This window comes from Dasypus novemcinctus, chromosome 2 (assembly GCF_030445035.2).
Source record: "Dasypus novemcinctus isolate mDasNov1 chromosome 2, mDasNov1.1.hap2, whole genome shotgun sequence".
NCBI classification, from domain to species: domain Eukaryota; kingdom Metazoa; phylum Chordata; class Mammalia; order Cingulata; family Dasypodidae; genus Dasypus; species Dasypus novemcinctus.
This window is the reverse complement of record NC_080674.1, coordinates 55,884,937-55,909,825: the sequence shown is the minus strand read 5'-3', so window position 1 is coordinate 55,909,825 and position 24,889 is coordinate 55,884,937. Positions and strand designations below refer to the sequence as shown.

Here is a 24,889-nt window from a genome sequence, read left to right as displayed (position 1 = left end):
CCCGCGTGGGGGAGCCCCACTCGCAAGGAGTGCGCCCGTGAGGAGAGCCGCCCAGCGTGAAAAGAAAGAGCAGCCTGCCCAGGAATGGCGCCGCCCACACTTCCCGTGCCGCTGACGACAACAGAAGCGGACAAAGAAACAAGACGCAGCAAAAAGACACCAAGAACAGACAACCAGGGGGGGAGGGGAAATTAAATAAATAAATAAATCTTTAAAAAAAAAAAAAAAAGTTTCTTTGCCTACCTTGCAAGTTAACATTTGGTACAGTTTATGGTAACAATAGTTTGTTACAGGTTCTGGTAACAAACTATTATAACACCCCTACCCCCACCCCAGGTATACAGACACAGGCTTCTTGCACTGTGGTGTCAAGAATTGCTTTGTAGTTCCCTTATGAAGGAGTGAGATGAGTTTACTTCTTGTTAGTTTCTATACGGTTGGTATAGCTATAGCTCTTTGTTGATCCAGCTGTATTGTGTGTGGGGATGGTTTATTATACCCATTCCTTACTTTGGATGAACCCTAGGCTTTGTCTTCTATTTCTCTAATATGTCACAAGCCTTGGAAACTTCAGCCCAGTTTCTTCTGGTACAGCAAATGCCGGCAGGGCAGAAGCTGTGTCCATGCACCATTTACTTCTGTAGGTTTAACTTCCCCTAGAAATTGGCCTCATTTCCTCACTATTTTCTGTGCTTTCCAAAAGATGTTCTTTTAAATGTTTTATCCAACATTTAGTTGTTTTCTACAGGAAAATGGGTCCAAAGAACCTAATCTGATTTATTACTGGAAATGTGATTGTCCCACTTATTTTTTTATTAAGCTGAAAAATATGAACAAACACCACTCCAACCTAGCAAGTTTCTGATGCAATAAATAATTCAGGCATAGTCATCCCTCCTTAAGATATCTTCAGCAATTTCCAGTATTTTTCCAGTTTCTTATGCCTGCAAATGTGTTACCAATGAATAATGAAATAGTTTTAATTAAACTTTAAGTTATTTATCTTTTGTGATTTATACAGGACTAAACTTCTTCAGTGCTTAAAGTCTGAGAAAAATGGCAAATATGGATGATTCCAGGCAACATCTCATCTCTGAAGCAGATCATGAAATAAGTCCTGGACCTATGTCTATCCAGGTCAGTTCATCAGATCTAAGATCCAAAAGGTAAGTGTTTAAAATAAAAAACACTGGAAAACAAAGTATAAAAATAAAAAAATAAAAATAGAAGCAAAAGAGAAGAAAACACTTCATTTAGGGTTTTAATGATTAAAATAGGACTAATTATAACCAAGCATACATAGACATTATAAAATAGCCAGTTTCTTACAGGGATTTTTATGTATGGAATGGGTGATAAATATGAATAGTTTCCTATTTATACTTGATTTTTTTTACTAAACTCAACATCTATGTGAGGGAAGAGGTTGGGGTAAGTTTTAGGAAGTAAAATGTATTCATATTATTCATTTAATATGTATGTATAGAGTATCTGCTTTCTGCAAAGTAAATGCTAGATGCTAAGCATAGACAATAAAAGTAATAGAAATATTCCTTATCTTCATTGAGCCTACATTCCAGCAGATAGTTTTAAGATAATTTGAGTTTAAATTTTATCATTATGTAATTGGAAAATGCAAAAGAATCATTGAGAAATTCTTATAAATAGTAAGAGAATTCAGTTAAGTGGCTGTTTACAAAATAGGCAGATAAAAAGAGACTTCCAAGGGAGAAAATATAATGGAAGAAAAAAATAAAACACATAGGAATAACCTTGACAAGGATGTGTGAAATCTATATTAGAGAAACTTTAAAATGCTCCTGAGGTACATAAAATAATATATAGACTATTTGTCAAGGCTGAGATGCTACTGGTTACAAGTTGTACTGTTTTTTTAATATTATGGAAAAAAAGTGCTGCCAATACCTCTGATGCATACTTTTTTATGACTTAAAATTTTTATTTTATGTGCATTGAAAGAACTCTTGCTCTTATTTGGCATTTATCACATCTCTTGTGCAATTATAAAAATGGAAATACAAATAAAGTATATTAGTTAAAATATTGCTAACGCTTCACATTCAGAATCTGATTCTTCTGAATCACTTTTTCGTTTGATGTCATCAAAACTGGTGTTTCCTCCTTTATAAAATTTGCCCTTTGTGTCATTGACAGCATTGATGAGATACATTTCTTGAAAGGATTTTCTTTCAAATCACTGACACACACACACATATATATATATTTTGTAATTAGAAAAGTTGTAAACTTAAACAATCATGCATAATGTGCAGAATTCCCATACAACACCCCTCCACTGATACTTTACATTATTATGAAATATTTGTTACAGATTATGAGAGCATGTCATCAGATACTGACTCTTTTTTTTATGCTTGCCCTTCCCTGATCTTATGAGAAAGTGTTACAGAAAGTTTTCTAAAAACCACATGACTCATATTTATTCCTCAAATGGTTTGATAACTGAAATAACCAGAAATATGTCCAGAAATATGCACAGGCAATGTTAACTACTTTCATGACTGCCACCTGGCTGACAGTGATTAAAAGATGTTCTGGAGGGAAGTGGACTTGGCCCAATGGATAGGGTATCTACCTACCACATGGGAGGTCCACTCTTCAAACCCCAGGCCTCCTTGACCCATGTGGAGCTGGCCCATGTGCAGTGATGATGCGTGCAAGGAGTGCCCTGCCACTCAGGGGTGTCCCCCATGTAGGGGAGCCTCATGCACAAGGCATGTGCCCCGTAAGGAGAGCCGCCCTGCGTGAAAGAAAGTGCAGCCTGCCTAAGAATGGCGCCGCACACACAGAGAGCTGACACAACAAGATGATGCAACAAAAAGAAACACAGATTCCCGGTGCCGCTGATAAGGGTAGAAGCGATCACAGAAGAACACACAGCGAATGGACACAGAGAGCAGATAACTGGGGGAAGGGAGAGAAATAAATTTTTAAAAAATAATCTTTTAAAAAAAAAAGATGTTCTGGATTATAAGGTGCATACTTTTTTCAGAAATGTTTAAATGTGTATTTTTAAATCAGTAAAATATAATTAAATCTAATGAAAAGACATATTTTGCTCTTGATGGCAGTCTCCTTAAATTTTTTTTTTTTTTAGATTTATTTCTCTCCCTCCCTACCCACCGCCCAGTTGTCTGCTCTCTGTGTCCATTTGCTGTGTGTTCTTTTGTGTCTGCCTCTATTCTTGTCAGACACGGGAGTCTGTGTCTCTTTTTGTTGCATCATCTTGCTGTGTCAGCTCTCCGTGTGTGCGGCGCCACTCCTGGGCAGGCTGGACTTGCTTTTGCGCTGGGCGACTCTCCTCACAGGGTGCACTCCTTGCACGCATCAGCGGGGACACCCCTGTATGGCAGGGCACTCCGTGCGCGCATCAGCACTGCGCATGGCCAGTTCCACATGGGTCAAGGAGGCCGGGGGTTTGAACTGCGGACCTCCCATGTGGTAGGCGGATGCCCTATCCATTGGGCCAAGTCCGCTTCCCTCCTTAAATTTTTAACCTATAAATTTTATGTCATTCCACCAAAAAATGCCAGGGGCCAATTCCAAAGTTCATATATGACCCAGTAATTTCACTGGTAAGCATTAATTTGCAATGTAAGATAATTTATATATAAGGTTATTTAATGCATTATTTTTTATAATAGCAAAAGAAAACTACCAAAATGTCTATTCTTACAGGACTGGGTAAATAAATACATTATGACACATCCATACAATGGAATAATTTTTACCTATTAAAAAAAAAGGAAGTGGCTTTATTACATATTAACATGGAACAGCTCTTTAACTTATTTTGTTAAGTGAAATAATGAAGTACTAAACAGTGTGTATAGTATGCCACCATTTAGGTAAACGTAAATCAATAGATTGTATATAATGCAATATGCATAAACTAACTCTGAAGGAATAAATAGGAATCTGTACTAATGGTTGTCTCCTCAGAGAAACAGTGCTTGAGGTGGGAGAGTGTGGCAGATACTGTTAGGTAAATACCTGTCAACTGTTCAACAACTGCACCTTTTCCATGCCACCAGTATCCTAATTTTGTTAAGGTTGCAGTGGGTCCCAATCCAAATGATGAAGGGGGACTAGTAATCCTGTTTGAATTTTCCAGAGATGTAATATTTTAGTCTTTCTTGCAGTTAGTGGTGGCAATGAGAAATTTATCATTTTCATTTTTAGTGGCCTTTAGAGAAGATAATGAATCTTGTAATTTTCACTTGTATAGTCCAACATCAGTAAATACAAGAATTAATGAATGTTGAATGAATGCTCAGAGTTTTCTTGAAAACCTTTAAATTCTATGATAAATAATTGACCACTGTGACAATAGAACATAGGTCATTAAGGTGCATTCTATTACACTAAGTTGGCAGATGTTCACACAGTTCTCTAAAAATATAACTGTATAGTTTAAATGTAAATATATTTTCTATAATGAAACATATGAAAATGAGAGGGAATCAGCTGTTTACAATCATGGCATAACTAGGTAAGCATTTTTTAAGGAAGGCAAATATTTATAGGGACTCAGTATTGAATGCTAGTTTGCTTGTGAAATATTTCTTTAAGAGGCCAGAAACTATTATTTGATGAGAAAAAAGGGTGAATACCTTAAAACATTTTTTTCCCATTAAAATACAGATTGCTTCACTTTATATACATAAATAAAATTCAGACACATGGAGGGGGGAAATTAGACACACTGAGGGGAAAAATATCTTCCTTTAGAAGGAGCTTAGACAGTTATTTCCAAAACTTCAATAATTTGAGGGTCACCTTATGACTGCCATATCCCAGTACCAGTTGTGTAGTATAATAATTTAATATGCTTTGTAAACATCTATTTACTTTTTTAAATTAGAGATTATTCTAGCCTCTCTTAAATAGTAAATATTTGTGAAATGAGAGGTTTGAAATGTTGTTTATAGATTTTTCTAATATACACTGAAATAAATGCAAAGTAATTAAAATAGCATTCATCCTTGTGCTACCTAAAATCATCTTGCTTATCACCACACTTTGGCAAACTGTCTGAAAGCTATCAGAATATAGAAAACAGTATTTGATACTTTTCGATTCCTTGTGTTCCGTTTAGCTTGTGGTTTTCTGTCTTCTCCACTAGGTGGCAATAAAATCATGTATCTTTAAATACAAGAATTTTTAATAACTCCATTGGACTGAAAGATACTGTGCTGGATATGGATAGTATTTTGGTAGAACTAGATTTGACTAGACTTAGGTAGAAGAACTTGTCATTATAGGAGAAGGATGCATTCATAATTATTTGGATCCTTTGGGAAACAGGTCTCCCTCTCCGTCCCCCATCAGTTTTTCCTTTGGTTTGGGGTGGAGTCAGGAATGTGGGTAGAGGAACAGAAAGCTTTAGAAGTCTCAGTTTGCTGTGTTTGATATATTCCTTTGGCATTCATTGGTCTAGGAGATTGTTTTCCAGCTTTTTTCCCAGGCTTTCTGGTAACCAAAGATAGCGTTGGTATTCAGAATTGCTTCATACTCTTCTCCTGCCCTGGGATTATCTCTTGGGGATTAACTATTCCAGTCAGCCTAAAACTGAATTGTGAAATGGTTCATTTGGGTTTTTTGTTTGCTTTTTTTAAAGATTTATTTTATTTATTTCTCTCCCTTCCTCCCTCCCTCCCCCCAGATGCTCTCTTGTGTCCATTCGCTGTGTGTTCTTCTCTGTCCACTTGTGTTCTTGTCAATGGCACCAGGAATCTGTGTCTCTTTTTGTTGTATCATCTTGCTGCGTCAGCTTTCCGTGTGTGTGGCACCACTCGGGGGCATGCTGCACTTTTTTTGCGCAGGGTGGCTCTCCTTACAGAGTGCACTCCTTGCGCATGGGGCTCCCCTACGTGGGGGACACCCCTGCGTGGCACGGCACTCCTTGCACACATCAGCACTGCGCGTGGGCCAGCTCGTTACTCAAGTCAGAAGGCCCTGGCTTTGAACCCTGAACCTCCCATGTGGTAGGTGGACACTCCATTGAGCCAAATCTGCTTCCCAATTCATTTGTTTTTGAGCTTCCCATCTTTTTCCAATCTTCTCTACTTCTGTTTCCTTTTATTCCATTTTTCCCGGGGGCCTAGGGCTTCATGACCCTCCCTTTATGCCTAGTATTACCTTATTCACCAGTACTTACCTGTCTATTATTGCAAGGCTCTGGTTTTACCTTGGTGTTATAATGGAAAACAATCTGATATTTCAGAGACTTAATCTATTTATTACCTTTCCATGGTAGAATTTTTACATGGAGAATCCTGACAATATAAAATCCTACCCTAAAGGTTAGATTTTTCTAATTGATAACATTGCAAGTGCTTTGGTATGCTAATGGAGTAGACGTAGATATCGAAAATAGGCAGCACTCCTACTGCCCTTCAGACACACTGCACTTGCTATGGTACCTCCTCTTTTAGAATGTCTACTCTCTACTATATCCTGTGCATCTGTAAACTAGTCTCTCTCTGCTTCGCCTGTCAGTAATACTATCACTGTGCAGCAGCCTGAATTAACTCTTTTTGGGACTTGTCCTAGAATAAGAGAGAGAGAATCTAAAGGAGCTTTGTTACTGTAAGGTGAAGCATGGTGATTGGAAGCCATTACCAAGGCTTGGTAGTTTCATATTTGGGGATTGTACAGAAATACAGCAAAAGATAGAAAAGTAGTTTTCCCAGAAGAGTTGCTTTCCATAGTTACATAAAGTATATTTTGAGGAGCTTGTCATCCATGTTAAGTAGGTGGAACTAGGGCCTTGACCATTTATCAGTGGTGTGATGCTGATGGCCAACTTATTTATTGAATTACTATTTTTACATCCTTCACTCTCTCATTTTTCTCTCCTCTTCTTTTTCCTTTATACCCTTCCTTTTCTCCCTCCCTTCTTTCCCTTATCTACCCACTTCTCTTTTCTGTCTTTCTTCACCATGATTTTTTCCTAATAGAATTGTCTTTTCTGCTAAATGCTGAAAAGGAACAGTCTTTGCCTTGAAGGAAATAGTGAGCAATGATTTAAATCTAAATATTGACTTTGTTGAAAGGAGATGTTCTTTATAATTCTGTCAGAATCCTTTTATTCTCTCAAGTTCTTTGTTTTTATTTTTATTTTTTCTCTTTTCTTTTTCCAGATATTTTTATTGGCTTGCCTGGTTTCTTGTATCCATATCTACTTACCAGAGTGTCTTCCATTCTTTTCCCTTCTTTCTGTTAGTTCTTTTTGGTTTTGATATTTGTTTCGTTGCCTGGAAGCTAGTTGCATAGAATCATCTTCTCTCTCATCCTCTCTTATTAACATTATTTGGAGAAGCTTGATGAGAGAGCCTGGTTGGGTTTGACTGGGATTCTTTACAACCTAGTCAAAAGTATGTATAGGGGTGGAAAGAATAGGAAAGGTTAAGCTAGCATCTGTCTCTGACTCTTCAATATTACAGCATATTGAAGTCTGTATTTAGTCAAAGGGTTTGAGTGCAGTGGTACAAAATAGTGCAAAAGTGGTGAAAACAATTGTAAGTGTGTAACATGAGATTTGAAACTCCTTTTTAAAAACTTAAAATCAAGTATTATTATTGAGGCACAAGAAATACAGAGATCTGTTTAAAAGCCCAATGGATGGTAATAGCTCAATGATAGGAATTCATCTGTAAAAATCACATATTTTGAGATTATTTACCTTTGACTTATCTGTTATTTTTCAGTCTTTTTATGAAATTGTCCCCAGAAGTCTATTATATAACTTTTCTATGGTCTCCTGTATTAAAATTTCTTTCCCCAGTTCATCCTCAATTCTCTTAGCACAGATAGGGCTTCCAGGATGTTTTGTTTTGTTTTGTTTTTTCCTCCCTCTCCACCACCCTGCTGTTTTGCTGTCTGTGTCATTTGCTGTGTGGTCTTCTGTGTGTGTTTCTTTTTGTCTTCTCTTCTCATTTTCTCCTCTAGACTTCACCAGGATTCGATCCTGGGGACCTCCAATGTGGAAGAGAGGTTTCCTGTCACTTGTGCCACCTCAGTTCCTGGTTTCTGTTGCGTCTTACCTTGACTCTCCCCTGTGTCTCTCTTTTGTTGCATCATCATTGTGCTGCCTGGCCTACTGTGGTGGCCTGGATTGCCACATGGGCACACCTCTACCAAGAGACCCTGGAGTTCAAACCTGGCTCCTCCCATGTGGTAGATGGAAGCCCAATTGATTGAGCCACATTTGATTCCCTTCCAGGGTGTTTTAATATAAAAGTACTAGGACATGAATGAATATTTCAACATCTCAAGTCATGAAATACATTTTGCATAATAATGTAGGAAATTATTGTGGTGCCATATGAATAAAAAACCTGGCTCATGTGTAAGAAGACCATACTTCCTCACTTTTCTACTTCAATGGCTTATGATTTATATTGGCATGTTTTCTACTTCAACTAAGGTTATTTTTTGCTTTCTCTTGTCATATAGAAATAATTCTGACCTATTATTACTTATTCTATATATTCTGAATATTAAACCCTTATCAGATATATGGCTTCCAAATATTTTCTCCTATTATGTAAGTTGTCTTTTCTCTTTCTTGATAATGTTCTTTACTTAAAGTTTTAAAGTTTGATGAAGTCCTCTTTGTCTGTTTTTGTTGTTGCTTCAGCTTTTACCCCTGAGATATTTCCCTATGTTTTGTTGTAAGAGTTTTAAGTATTAGTATTAGCTCTTACACTTTGCTTGGCAATCCATTTTTCTTTTTTTAAGGAGGTACCAGGAGTTATTAACCTGGGACCTCAAACATGGGAAGCAGGTGCTCAAACCTCTGAGCTACATCTGTTCCCCTCGTCAATCCATTTTGAGGTAATTTTTCTGTAAAGTAAGAAGTAGGGGTCCACATTCATTCTTTCCAGTAGACTTCCAGTTGTCCCCCTTTGAATGGATTTGGCACCTTTGGCAGTTCAAAATTATTTTATGAATCCCAAGAAGGGAAAGATTATGTTTGTAAACTAATCTATTCCTCTGAGTGTGATACCCTTTGATTGCATTAAATTCATTTGGGGGAACTTTTGTTAGATTATTTGATAAGATTGCTTTGGGCTTTTGATTTGACTGAGTCAGTGGACATGACTCAGGTTGAGTCTCCACTCCCTTGTTGGGTCTAATATAAGTGGACACTCACTCAGGTGGACAGACACAAGAAGACACATGGGAAGAAAGACCTCTGTCATTTTTAGATCCTGCCACATGACAGAAAGAAAGTTTAAACAGCTGATGCTCCAGGGAGAGATGAGCCATTTTGCCTGATAGTTTACAGCTGGAATTGGAAAGAAAAGAATGGCCGAGTCTGATATAGAAGGCTGGGAAAGAAACAAACTCTTTGCCAGGAGACAGAGGAAGCCCTAAAAACAAGCTCTATGCCAACTTGCAGCTGAAATCAGGAAGAGAGCAGAGTAGCTGAGAGAGGAAGCCCAGAAGGGAAGGCTGAACCCTCACAGAAACTGATGGCCATTTTTGCTCCGCTACATGGCAACACACCTGGGATCAACAGTGGCTAACTTGAGAAAGCATCTCTACTGATGCTTTAATTTGGCCTTGGAACTTTTACCACCAAACAAATCCCCATTATAAAAGCCAAAAGCTTTCTGGTACTTTGCATTGGCATCCCTTTGGTGGACTAATACAGCACTCTTTTTGAAAATTAACTGCCTATAGATGTGTCAATTTATCTCAGCACTCTTAACTTTATTCTATTGGCCTATATGTCTGTACTTTTGCCAGTACCACTGTTTTAATTATGGTAGTTTTATAGTAAGTTTTGAAATCAGAAAGTGTGAGTCCTCCAACTTTGTTCTTCTTCAAGATCGTTTTGGCTGTTTGGAGCCCCTTGTAATTCCATATGAATTTGATGATCAGGTTTTCCATTTCTACAAAAAAAAAGGCAGCTGGAATTTTCATAGGCATTGCATTGAATTTGTAGATTGCTTTAGGCAGTATTTAACGTTTTAACAATATTAAGTCTTCCAATCCATGAACACAGATGTCTTCCACTTGTTTAGGTCTTCTTTAATTTCTTATGGCAAAGTTTTATAGTTTTCAGTCCACACGTCTTTCACCTCCTTGGTTAATATAATTCCTAGGAATTTTATTCTTTTAGATGCTATTGTAAATGGAATTGTTTTCTTGATTTTCTATTCAGATTGTTCATTCCTGGAGTGTAGAAACCCAACTGAATTCTGTGTGTTTACCTTATGTCCTGCAACTTGCTATTTTAGTTCTAGTAACTCTCTTCTAGATTCTTTAGGGTTGTTTATATATAGGATTATGTCATCTGTGGATAGAGATAATTTGACTTTTTCCTTTTTACTTGGATGCCTTTTATTTCTTTCTCTTTTCTGATAAGTAAGGTATCCTTATCTTGTTCCTGATCTTAGGGAGAAAGCTTTCAGTCTTTCCCTTTAACTCATTTTTACTGTGTAGGTTTTTTATAAATGCCCATTATCATAATGATGAAATTCCCTCTATTCCTAATTTTCTGAGGGGTTTTATCATGAAAGGATGTTGAGTTTTGTCAGAAGCTTTTTCTGCATCAGTTGAGATAATCATCTGGTTGGTTTTTTTTTCCACTTCATTCTGTTAATGTGATATATTACATTGTTAATTTCCTTATGTTGAACCATCCTAGCATTCCTAGAGTAAATATTACTTGGTCATTGTGTATAATACTTTTAATATGCTGTTAGATTTGGTTTGCTAGTATTTTGAAGATTTTTGCATTATATTCATAAGGGATATTGGTCTGAAAATTTCTTTTCTTGAACTCTCTTTATCTAGCTTTGGTATCAGGATAATACTGGCCTCAAAAATATTAGTTACAAAGTAATCCCTCTTATTCTATATTTTGGAAAAGTTTGAAAAGGATTGGTGTTAAATCTTCTTTTAAAGTCTGATAGAATTCAGCACTGAACCATACAGTCCTGGACATTTCTTTGTTGGAAAGTTTTTGATTACTGATTCAATCTCCAGTTGTTAAAGTTCTGTTGAGATTTTCTATTTCTTCTTGAATCAGATTAGGCAGTTTGTATGTTTCTAGGAATGTGTTCACTTCATCCAGATTTTCTAATGTGTTGGCATATAATTATTCATACTACCCTCTTATAATCCTTTCTATTTCTGTATGATTGGTGGCAATGTCTCCACTTCATTCCTGACTTAAGTTACTTGTGTCCACTCTCTCATTTTCTTTATCGGTCTGTCCAAAGGTTTGCCAATTTTATTGACCTTCTCAAAAAACCAACTTTTTGGTTTTGTTGATTCTGTTGGGTTTTTTTTCTTTTCTGTTTCATTTATCTCTGCTCTAAGCTTTGCTATTTCCTTCCTTCTACTAACTTTGGATATATTTTGCTCTTCTTATTTTAGTTTCTTTAGGTGTGAAGTTAGGTTACTGATTTATGATGTTTCTTTTTTACTGTAGGTATTTAAAACTATAAATTTCCTTCTGGGACCTGGCTTCGCTTCATCCTATAAATTTTGGTATGTTGTGTTTTCATTTTCATTCATCTCAAGATATTTCTTAATTTCCCTTGTGTGACAGTTTGAGATTTTATTGAATCCCAAAAAGGTTATTTTTGTAAACGAATCTGTTCTTTTGGGTCTGATACCCTTTGATTATATTGGATTCAATTGATTAAATTACCTGTTAAGATTAGGGCTTTGCTTTGACCACATCAGTACGGTGTGACTCAGTCCCCACCCCTTGGTGGGCTGATTAAAAATGGACACTCACTGAAGAAGACACACAGAGGAGAGAACTTTGTCAGTTTTGATCCTGCCATGTGACAGAAAAAAGTCTCTAACAGCTAGAGGCCCAGGGAGAGATGAACCATTTGCCTGATGGCTTACAGCTGACCTTGGGAAGAGAGCTGAGACTAATAATAGGAAGAACTGAGAGATTCTGCTAATCTCTGCCTTTTAATAGGGAAGTTTAGTTCATTGACATTTAAAGTAATAACTGAGAAGGATTTACACCTGCAATTCAGCCATTTGTTTTCTGTATTTCTTGTATATTTTTGGTTCCTCAATTACTCCATTACTGTCTTTTATTATTATTATTATTTCGTTTCTTTTTTGTAGGGTACTGTTTTAATTTCCTTGACTGCTCAAGCAAATACCATGCAATGGTTTGGCTTAAACAATGGTAATTTATTTGCTTATGGTTTTGAAGCTGAGAGAAAGTTCAAATCAAGGCATTTCCTGAAGACTGGTCTGGGACTGACTGGTGATCCTTGGTCCTTAGCTTTTCACATGGTGGACTCTTCTGGCTACCCCCTTCTCCATATTCTGTTGGTTTAAGCTTCTGGTTTCCCTCTTTGTGGCTTTTTTTTTTTTTTTTTTTCATGTCTGAATTTCATTCTGCTTTTAAAGGACTCCAGTAATAGGTTTAAGACTCATCCTGATTAGTCTGGCCACACTTTAACTGAAGTAACCTTACCGACAGGTCCTTCTTAAAATGGGTTCACACCCACAGAATTGGATTAAATTTAAGAACATGTTTTTCTGGGATACAAACAGCATCAAACCAGCACATGTACCATTTTGATTCCCTTCTACTTTCCTTTTCTCTATATTTTTTAGTGATTTTCTTAGTGATTACAATTAACAGCTTAAACATATAACTTCCTAGTTCGACTAGTACCAACCTAATTTCAGTAATTTACAAGCTCTCTTCTCATATATCTCCATCCTTCTCCCTTAATATTGTTATTGGCTCGGATTGCTTCTTTGTCCATTGTATATCCATTAACGTAGATTTTAAATGTTATTTTATACCTTTGCCTATTAAGTCGTGGGGGAAAGCCATTACAAACCAAAAGTACAATAGTATAGGATTGTATATTTATGTAGTTAACTTTACCATTGCTCTTTGTTCTTTCCTGTGACTTTGAGTTACTGACTAGTATCCTTTTATTTCAGCTCAAAGGACCCTTTTAGCATTTCTTGTCAGGCAGGTCTTCTGGTAATGAACTCCTTCAACTTTTGTTTATCTGTAAATGTTTTAATGTCTCCCTCATTTGTGAAGGATAATTTTGCCAGAGATAGAATTCTTGGTTGACAGGTTTTTTTTTTCTTTTAAGGATTTAAAATATGGATTGCTTTAGCACATTGAATATATTTAAGACAGTTGATTTAAAGTCTTTGACTTGGGAAGTGGACTTGGCCCAATGGAAATAGGGTGTCCGTCTACCACATGGGAGGTCCATGGTTCAAACCTCGGGCCTCCTTGACTGGTGTGGAGCTGGCCCACACGCAGTGCTGATGCGCACAAGGAGTGCCGTACCACGCAGGGGTGCCCGCCTGCGTAGGGGAGCCCCACGTGCAAGGAGTGCGCCCCATAAGGAGAGCCACCCACTGGGAAAGAAAGTGCAGCCTGCCCAAGAATGGCGCTGCACACACAGAGAGCTGACACAGCAAGTTGATACAACAAAAAGAAAACACAGATTCCTGTGCCGCTGACAACAACAGAAGCGGACAAAGAAGAAAACGCAGCAAATGGACACAGAGAACAGACACTGGGCGGGGGCGGGAAGGGGAGAGAAATAAATAAATAAAGTCTTTGACTAATTGTTCAATGTATGAACTTCCTCAGGATTGGCAAGTGCTTTTTTTTCCTGTGAATGGGCCATACTCTCCCGTTTCATTGTATAGTTTGTAATTTTTTTATTGAACACTAGACATTTCTGAGTATTATCTTGTTATAACTCTGGAAATTTATTTCTCCCACTCCTGGGATTGCTGGGTTTTGTTTTTGTTGTTGTTGTTGTTGCCTAGAACCATCAATCTGTGACTTATCTAAACTATTTTTGCTCCCAAGTGAGGACTGGAAAGAGAAAATATAGGTACTGCCTCTTTAAGGCTTTTCTGCCACTTTAGCCTTAGAGTGGTTGGAACAGTGGCAGCTCTCAGGGCCAGCCCCCAACAATCTGAAGTAGTCAGTAATGAAAATGCCCTAATAATGATTGAAGTGATGAATGCACAACTATGTGATTATATGTGATTATAGCAAATACCATTGATTGTACACCTTGGAGGAATTGTATGCATCAATAAAATTTAATTTTTTTAAAAAGCTGTAATCAGCAATCAGACAACTATACCCCACCCTCACCCCCAGGATTTTGAGGACTAGATCCTTATAGCCTACCCTGGCACCAGGCTGCAGTCCCAACTGCTACCTGCCTTGAGTTAGGAGATAGAGGGTTGTAGCCACTGCACAGAGGGTGAAATTAACAAATATTTACCATAATTTACTAGCTTCTTCCTCTAGCTCTTCCTTGGATGCTGCACAGTTTTCCACTACTTATCAGAGTTACAAAATAATTGGTTCATACAGTTCTTGCCAGTTCATTAGTTCTTTGGGGGAGAAGGGACTGATTCCTCCATCTTCCTATTCTACCGTCTTCCCACAATCCTTTCCTAGTACTTATTCTAACATTAGTTTTTATTTGTGTCTACCAGTACCTCTTAAATTCTGCTTATTCATTATAAATAGATATAGGCATCAGTCTACTTCATCCTGTCTTTGAGTATAGCTATACCTGAGTATTTACATACTAAAATACATGTTTTTATTATAAGATACTTTCATTTTGTTTTTTATTTATATTATAATTAGACAACTATTTAATATTTTTAAAATTATGTCTGTAAGTAGATTATATTTTCTAATAATTTTATTCAAGCTAGTAAATAGAGTGTTAATAATAATTGCTATTAAAAAAAGGGAATAGCCCCCATGCATTGCTGGTGAGATAGAAACATGGTGGAGCCACTTTGAAAACAGTTTGACAGTTTCCCAAAATATTAAATATAGAGTTAGCATATGACTGGGCAATTCCATTGCTAGGTATTTACCCAAGAAAACTGAAAACATATATCTGTATCAGGATTTATATACAAAATGCTCATAGAATTCATAATAGCCAAAAAAGTAGAAAAAACCTAATGTTCATCAACATGATGAATTGATAAATGAAATGTGGCATATCTATACAATGGAATATTATTTAGCAATAAAAAAGAATTAAGTATTCATACATACTACAACTTGGTTGAACCATGAAAATATTATGCTAATTGTGGCAGTTTGAGATTATTTATGAATTCCAAAAAGAGAGATTATGTTTGTAAACTGGTCTGTTACTCTGGGCATGACACTGTTTGATTATATTAGATTCAGCTGAGACATCTTTGATTAAATTATGTTAAGATTAGGCCTTTGATTTGACCATGTCATTAGGGTGATTCAGTTTGAATCCCCACCTCCTTTGTGGGCTATATAAGCAGACACTCAATCAAGGAGACACAAGGAAGTAGATAAACAGGAGAACACAGAAAAAGACATGGCAGAGGAGAGAACTTAGTTTTGATCCTAGATCCCCAGGAAGAGAAGAGCCACTTGCCTAATAGTTTGCAGCTGAAGAGAAGAGAGCAGCTGAGCCATATGCCATCCTATAGCTGAGATCAGAAGAGGCTGGGCCCACAGTGCCTTAAGAGAAAAGAGGTATCACCTGCCATCTTGCTTCAACACGTGACAAGAGACTTTGGTGAGGAAATAACCTTGAGTCGGACTCTTTAAGGTCTTGTAACTGTAAGCTGCCACCCCAAATAAATACCCTTTATAAAAGCCAACAGATTTCTGGTACTTTGCATCAGCACCCCTTTGGCTGACTGATACACTAAGTGAAAGAAGGCAAACATAAAAGACTACATATAATATAACTCCATTCATATGACATGTTCAGAATAGGCACATCCATAGAGACAGAAAGCAGATTAGCAGTTGCCAGGGGATGGGAGGAAGGGTATATGAGGAGTACAGGGTTTCTTTTGGTGGTGATGAAAATTAACTGAAATTAGATAATGGTGATGGTTGCAAAGCTCTGTGAATATACTAAAAGTGACTGAATTGTATACTTTAAAAGAGTAAATATAATGGTATATGAAAAAGATATTAATAAAGCTTATTTAAAAAATAAAAGAGGGCATGGGGATTTCTGCTTGCAAGGGCAGATTAAAGAATTGGACTAGCCATCTTGCTGAGAATAAGTAGAAGAGCTGACAAAAATTTTTTTTTAAGAAAATGCTTAAAGACATGGAAAACTAGTAAGACAATGAAGGATAATGAGACCTAGATCAGGGAGAAGTAAATCAAGGAAGAGGAGCCCACCGTTTCCTCCAGGTATCTGCCAATTCCAGAGAAAGCAGCTGAGAGGCTGATAAACTGATCAGAGTTTTGGGAGCCTTGTAGGGTAGAAGAAGAATTGGAATCAGGCTCACCAAGAGCTAGACACACACACACACACACACACACACACACACACACACACACACTAAACTTTTGGTTGGAATTCCAAATGGCTATACCTTAGGAATATAAGTGAAGTTGAATAGAATAACCCCCTTAAAGTGACTGAAGCCTTGTTTTAACTCATCTCAATCCCTACAATTAGATTAAGGTAATCCAGGATTGTTGGTGCCTCATGGTGACTCCCCAAAACAAATGTTTTCCATATATGGTATCAGGCACTTAATGAAAAATAGCCAGGTGAAAGAAAAGAGACAAGTCAACAGGATTTAAAATCAAGGGGCTTAATAAACAATAGAAACAGACTCTCAGGTGAACCAGATAGTGGATTTGTCAGGAAAAGACATTTAAATAATATGTTTAATATGTTTAAGGAAATTAAAATGAAATTGAAAATTTGGCACTGAGTAGAAACTTAAAAAAAGAACTAAATTCATGGAAAATGTTTGTTGGGGGAAAAAAAAGAACCAAGTAGAAATTCTGGAACTAAAAATTACAATAAACCAAATTAAGAAATCAATGCCAGTAATGAATATTGGTTAGTATGTGGTACAATGTGAATGCTTATACAGTGCTAGAGTAAGTATAAATTGGGTATCATTGTTTTGGAAAAGTTTGTAATTATCTACTAACATTGAATATACACCAAGTTTATCATTAACAGATACGTGTGCACATGGCACCAAGAGATATGTAGTAAATATGGATTGTAACTTATTCATAAGAGCCCCAAACCAGAAGCACCCAGATAACCATCAAGAGGAAAGGATATGTAAATTATTGTATTTTTATACAGTGGAATATTAAACAACTATGAAATGAACAAACTCCAACTGCATGTAATAATATGGATAAATCGTTCAAAGAAGAGGTTGGCGAAAGAAGATAGAGAAATATAATTTGGATGATTGTACTTTATGTAAAGTTCAAAAGTAGATAAAACTAAAAGAGTATGTGTGTCTGTGTCTAGAAAACACAGCACAATGTTAACAAGTTATTTCTAATGGATGATTTTTATTTTCTTCTTTATAGACTATGTACTACTTTTATGAGAAAGTTATTCAGAAAATATAGCATTTTTATAATATAGGATAAAAATAGTATATGCAAAATGAACCTCAAACCTATTTTCTTACAGACTTATTTAAATATTCTGTGCATCTGTTAGGTTATACAAGTTCTCCTTTTTTTCCTCTGGTGGGAGGAACATTTTTTATTTTGGTATAAAATATATTTGGGAAAAAGAGAATTATTAAAACATTTTTGCACATTTCTTCCTGGCCTTCTTTCCTAGGATTTTTTTTTTTAAGATGCAATCACTTAGTATATACACTTTAATGCTTTTTCAGTTCAAATTTTTTTACCATATGCTGTTTTTACTTCTGTAAGTTATTACTAAATTGTCTGTCTGCCTGCCTACCTGCCTCTTCCCTTCCTCTCCCTCCATCTCCCTTTCCTGCCCTACTTCTCTTTCCTTCCTTCCTTCCTTCCTTCTTTCTTCCCTATTCCTTTCGTCAGCATTTGCTAAGCTCCTATGTGTGCTCAAACACTGTCCCTCCAGGGAAAGAGATGGACACCCAGCAAAAAATAAGAGAACTATCATGAGTGGTTATAAATATTATGTGTTTCTTTCAACTCAGAACTTATTTTATTAATTAAGAAAAGTGCTGTTTAATCCCTCTTGGGCCAGCATTACTAAGAACCCTGTAAGATCATTTTCTTTTGATAATGCCGTAGGGTCTGACTGAACCCAGCAAGGTGTAGAATAAGACCATTTGCAGTACTTATGGGTAGGTGCTTTGGGGAATTTCTGTTCAAGCATTGCTCTGTGTGAAGAACGTTTGTTATGGTGGTTGATTTTTTTTTTTAAGATTTTTACTTTATTCCCCCCTCCCCATTGTCTGCTCTCGTGTCCATTCGCTGCGTGTTCTTCTGTGTCCTCTTGCATTCTTGTCAGCACGAGGAATCTGTATCTCTTTTCGTTGTGTCATCTTGCTGCATCAGCTCTCTGTGTGTGAAGCGCCACTCCTGGGCAGGCTGTGCTTTTTTTCACACAGGGTAGCTCTCCTTACAGGGCACACTCCTTGCGGGTGGGGCTCCCCTACATGGGGGACAACCCTGTGTAGCATGGTACTCCTTGCACGTGGGCCAGCTTACCACACGGGTCAGAACCCTAGGTTCGAACCCCGGACCTCCCATATGGTGACAGATGCTCTATCAGTTGAGCCACATCTGCATCCCTCTGGTGGTGGTTTTGACTGAAGTTGAAGTTGCTTAGTTTGGCCTTCTTTTTGTTTTGTTTTTAATATATAGGAGGTAGATTTTGCATGGGACTAAGCTATAAGAGTCCTAGGACTCTCCAGTTATAGAGATTTCTAAAGGGAAAACCCATTCACATGCTTCCTGACATAGATCTGTTAAGGGTGACTCCTTTCTGTCCACCAGAAAGTCCCTAAAGTAGCCTTCATTGGTCTAGTGCAGGAGTCAGCAAACTTTTTCCATGAAGGGCAGATAGTAAATATTTTAGGATTCGTGGGTCTTTTGGACTCAACTCTGCCATTATGTGGGGTAAATGCAGAAACAGGTAGTACATAATTGATTTGTCCTGTGTTCCAATAAAACTTTATTTACAAAAACAAGCTGCACACCAGATTTGTCCCATCTGCCAATGTTTGCCTATCCCAGTTCCTCAAGGAGAGGCTCCAGGGAGTCAGGGGTAAGCAACCATAGGGACTGGTTTCTTCCTACTGCTTTGACCCCTAGGGATACCTCTTATTTTATTTCTGGAGAAGTTAAAAATGTAAGGCCCATACTTCTTAATATCACTCCATCCCATAATTGCTTCTTATAAAAATATTTTGATCAAAATGGCCCTTTGGACAACAGAGCAATCTCCCAACATCTCCCTAACCCTTATGCCCCTGAAGCAAACCTACAGTCCTTTGGCAAAGCTACCCAAGTATTTTAACTACCATAAACCCTAGAGATCTAAAGACGGAGGCTAAGAATGACAGACAAGGGGCAAGTACAAGGTTTCAAGGAGTAGCAAAAAGTTTCACAATAAAAATTGTTTTTAAGAATCAGTAAAACATGAAAAAATAAATTGTAAGCATCTACTTGTATTAAGAATTCTTTGTAAGCATCATTTCTAATATATATGCATTATTTAATATGTTTGAATATAAGCCTATTTACAACTTTAATTATTTTAAATAATGCTGTTAGGTTGGTCCCTTTCTACATAATTCTTACACCATATTTTGATATCCTTATAGTAGAGCCTCAGAAGTATAATTTTTAGAATAAAGGAATTAAGCACAATTAAGGCTATTGATACATATAGTCAAATTGCTTTCTAAAAAGATTATACCAATTTACACTTCTTATAACCTTCTTAGCACTGGGTTTTTGTGTTTTTTTTTCTAAAATAGTTCTTCTTATAGTTTGTTTATGAAACTTTCCTATATGTATTTTTTTTAAAGATTTATTTATTTTTATTTATTTATTTCTCTCCCCTCCCCCCGCCCCAGTTGTCTGTTCTCTGTGTCTATTTGCTGCATCTTCTTTGTCTGCTTCTGTTGTTGTCAGCGGCATGGGAATTTGTGTTTCTTTTTGTTGCGTCATCTTGTTGTGTCAGCTCTCCATGTGTGTGGCGCCATTCCTGGGCAGGCTGCACTTTCTTTCGCTCTGGGCGGCTCTCCTTACGGGGCGCACTTCTTGCATGGGGGGCTCCCCTACGTGGGGGACACCCCTGCGTGGCAGGGCACTCCTTGCACGCATCAGCACTGCGCATGGGCCAGCTCCACACGGTCAAGGAGGCCAGGGTTTGAACCACGGACCTGCCATGTGGTAGACGGATGCCCTATCCACTGGGCGTCCTCTATGTATTGATAGGAGCCAGTTGGCAAGAAAGGTTCCACACTGAACGCATACCTTTATCAGTCTGTTCTGTTTTTCTGGGACTGGTCTTTTGAACAACACGCCATATAATTGGCAGTTGTTTCTGGTCAGTTTGCTACAGTATTTGCTGTTTGGGTTGAAAATATAGCTATTGTCACCCTAGTGACCTGTTTTTATAGACCATTTGTTGCTAATATCTTTCCAGTGGTAAACCAGATGTTCTCTAGCCCATATGCCATTCTTGAGAGCCATAATAAAGATTTCTAAGGCTTACAGTGTAGAATTTCCTTTCTTAAATTTTGCAAGAGGAACAAGAAAGAGGCTCATTTTCTTTGGTAATCTGTTTAAAGAATAGATGGGTTTGTTTTTTTGTGTTTTCCAGTTTCTAGATATTTGAATTAAGGTAATGAAGAAAGCAATTTCAGTCTTCATTTAGAAAGCCACATGTATGTATTAAAAAATAAGATTTGTATCAATATATTTTTACTAAACTCTGACTTCTTTCATTGTCTTTCCAGTTTTTAAGGAAAGGAAACTCTAGCCATAATGTTGGCCTGACATTTTTCTCCTTCCTTCCCACTTTTGCTTGGGAGAAGGGAGGATTGTTAGGTTATAAAACTGGAAATTTTACTTCTTTTCCAGAAATTCTTTTGGTAAGTTTGTGTAAGAAGGAGAGTAATAATTGACATGACATTATAAGTTGAAGCTTACCCTTTATTTTTAATTAAGACAAGGTTTTTATGTCAAAAATTAAGTTAATAATACTTTTCTTAATTTATTATACTTCAGTAAATTGAGACTATTTGTGATTTATTTTGACCTCCTCATAGAGCGAAAAGGAGCTGCTTGGAGAACTGTGCCTTCATGGACATTTTATCCATATTCCTAATTTGCCTTTATGGAATGTCATTCACCATGTCCCACTGGGAATAGCTTTTTCTAGATAGAAAGTGGGACAAGGTCATGATGGTGGTGGTACTATATTGCATCAATGTACAGAAAAACTGAAGAATTGTTATGTTGGTATTTATTTGCACATGCATCTGGTATCTTTACTTGGTTGAAATGTTCTTGGAGTTTGTATAAATTCTTTAAGCCTCATTCTAGTGCTGATAATTTTTATTTAAAAAGCTTGTGTTTCTGTTATTGACCATTTTATAGTCATAAAATAAAAGATGTTGTGTCTTCAGAACATTAAAATTAAAACAATACTTTATAGATTTTTTAAAAAACTAAAATTTAAAAGCACCAATTGCATTGAAAAGAATCTTGAAATTCATTCTTAGCAGAGTCTGAATTTAATTAAGATATAGGGGCCTGAGAATTAACATTCAGGTCAAGTTCTTTGTCCATATGCTGTTGATGAAGTTGTTTACTTGCAACTAAGTAACAGTTTAGAATTCTAAAATTGGGAACTCCATGATATTCAACCAAGTGTTTATTAACATTTTCTTTCCCCTCTCTATAATAGCATTAATATCCAAACTTTTAAAATCATACCACCCTTATCAGTAAAAAATAATAAAAATTGGGACTGTATATATATGTGTATCTATACATATTCAGTTGCAAATTATATGCATGTACTTCTGTATTTATGTATTTGCCCATTATGAAACATAAATAAAAATAGGGAATTTAAAATTATAAAAACATGCAATAAACAATCTTAAAAGTTAACTTTAAATTTAAATATACAGTACACTTAGTTTTGTTTTCATTCTAAAATATCAATAGTAGTTGGATATGCTTTATTATTTTTGTAAACTGTATAACACCTTGTGTTAGATTTATTCTAAATTCATTTCAATCTAATCCAACAAAGTCATGTGGAAATTTTTGTTGAAATTTACCTGGTAAATTCATAAATGTACTGGGTTAAATAGGGTCCCTCCAAAATTCATGTCCCCTGGAACATGTAAATATAACCTATGAATAGACTTTTTTGTAAGTTTAATCAAAGTGAAATGAGGACATACTGAATTAGGGTGGGCCCTAATCCAGTGACTGGTATTATTAAATGGGGAAAATTTGGCCACAGAGAGATGGAGACAAACTGGGAGAATACCATGCAATGATATATCTACAAGCCAAGGATAGGCAAGGATTGTTGGCAACTATTAGAAGCTGGGAGAGGGTCATGGAACAGATTTTCCTTCAGAACTCTGGGATGAACCAACCCTTCCAACATCTTGATTTCAGACTTCTCATTTCAGAACTGTGAGAGAATAGATTTCTGTTGTTTTTAAGTCATTCAGTTTGTACTAATTTGTGACTGTAGCCCTAGGAAACTAATACATATTTTGGTACTGGAAAGTGATGTACTGATTTAACAAATACCTAAAAATGTGGAAGTGGCTTTGGGATTGGGTAATAGACAGAGGCTGGATGAATTTTGAAGTGCTTGATAGAAAAAGCCTAAAGCACCTGTAGAGACTGTTAGTAGTTATAGGGATGTTAAGGGTGATTCTGGTGCGCAGAAAGAAGCGTGGAATGCTGTAGAGAAAGGTTCTATCACCTTAGATAATACATTCTGTCATCATGAACAGAATGTTGTTATAAATATGAATGAAGTCATTATTTCTGGTGAGGTCTCAAACAAAAATAAGGAGCATGTTACTGGATACTGGAAGACAGGTGATTCTTTTTAAAAAGTGGCAGAGAGCTTGGCTGAATTATAATGAATTTATAAGTGATGAACTTGGCAGAGATTTCCAAGCAAATTGTGGAAAGTGCAGCCTGGTTTCTCCTTGCTACTTATAGTAAAATGTGAGAGAAAAGGGATAAATTGAGGAACTACTCAGCAAAATTGAACTAGCTCTTGATGATTTGAGAAATTCTCAGCCTATCCAGACATGCTTTGGAAAAGCAGCCAAGGGTGTGGCTAGAGAAACTTACTGGGGAGATTAGGTATATGACTCTTGGATCAAATTAATCATCTCACTAGAAGCCAGGAATAGGAACTGTTTCCTGTGGAGAGCCCTCGTGTCTAATGGCATGGATCCACTTGACATCCATGGAAGACCAACAAGGGTTTTGAAAATATTATACCAGCAGGAACATGGCCAACCTGGACTGAATGGGCCAGATTTGGGACAAAATGAAGGAAGAATGTCTCCACAAAACAGAGCTACAGAAGCACAGGCCAGAGAGAATGGAATGAGGGCTGAGATAGCAGGGGTGCACCCCTGGAGGATTGAGAGGGTAGAGCTTCCAGCCATAGAGTATTGCTCTTAGATGTTGAAACCTAGTGCAGTTTTCCCTGCTGAGTTGCATACTTGCTTTAGGCTAGTAATCTCTTTATTCCTACCATTTTCTCCCTTTGGAATGAGAATTTGTCCTGTATCTGTCCCATCATTATATTTTGGAAGCAGTAACTCATTTTCTAGTTGCACTGTTCTACAGATGGAGAATTGTGCCCCAAGATAAAGCATACTCTGGAGTCTCACCTGTACCTGATTTAGATGAGATTTGCAACTTTTTGAGTTGATGCGATTTTGGATTTACAGTTAATGCTGGCATGGTTTTAAGACTTTGGGTATGCTGGGATGGAGTGAATGTGTTTTTCATTTGGGATGGACATGAATTTGTTGGGGGTGTGAGCAGAGGGCAGACTATAGTAGGTTGAACAGGGTCTCCTAAAATTCCTGTTCACCTGGAACCAGTGAATGTGGCCTTATTTGGAAATGAGAGCATAAGGGATACAATGGGCCCTAATCTAATTACTGGTGTCCTTATAAGAAGGCTATGTGAAGACATGGAGACACACAGGTAGAATGCCATGTAACAACAGAGGCAGATTGGAGTGATGTGTCCACAAGCCGAGGAATGCCAAGAATTGTCAGCAATCACCAGAAGCTAGGAAAGGGGCATGAAATAGATTTTCCCTCAGAGACTCTAGAATGAACTAACCCTGCTGTCACCTTGATTTTGGACTTCTAGTTTCCAGAACTGTGAGAGAATAAATTTCTGTTGTTTTAAGCTACCCAGTTTGTGGTCCTTTGTTATGGCAGTCCTAGGAAACTAATACAATGATATCAGTCAATTCTTACGTATAGGGATTGCAGTGCTAATTTGTATATTCCAGTATTCTGGTATTTTATGCTATTTCTAAGTTCAAAATACTAATATTGTTGTTGGCTTAATACTGTTAATTTAGAAACAGCCAGTAGCTTTGTTATCTTTTTTGGTTCTCCAGTCTGTCCCCCAATTTCTCCTCACCCCATTTCCCCTCTTCTACTTTTCCAACTTCTTTTCCATTCCTGACACCCTTCTACTTCTATGTTACCACTCACTTCCGCCAACTACCCTCCCTTCCCAAGCCCACACCCCACACCACAGAAGAAAAGAAAAATAAGCATAATTTGGTAGAAGGAACCCTCAGAAGGTAACACATCTGTCTGATAGCAGAAGGGGAGAAGGTAGTAAACTGAACCAGGGAGAATCAAAACTACTACAATCCAGTAGCTTCTGGCCAGAGTGGAGGAGTTGTCTACTAGTCTGAAAGCTCCATGATGGATACTAAACACTGCAGGAAGTGTCTGTTTGGAATGCACACTGGGCGGAAGGATATGAAGGAGAAAGAAGCATTGGGTACAGTCACAT

The 24,889-nt window shown here is 37.1% G+C and overlaps 1 protein-coding gene across 1 annotated transcript in view; it reads left to right on the top strand.

Moving 5' to 3' along the window:
* Window positions 1-24,889, top strand: part of SLC38A9 (solute carrier family 38 member 9) — a 123,146-nt gene that overhangs the window by 19,737 nt on the left and 78,520 nt on the right. Inside the window, exon 2 of the mRNA XM_023589022.3 lies at window positions 1,022-1,166. Coding sequence (XP_023444790.2) covers window positions 1,057-1,166 — 110 coding nt within the window. The 5' untranslated portion in view covers window positions 1,022-1,056. The remainder of the gene's footprint in view (window positions 1-1,021; window positions 1,167-24,889) is intronic.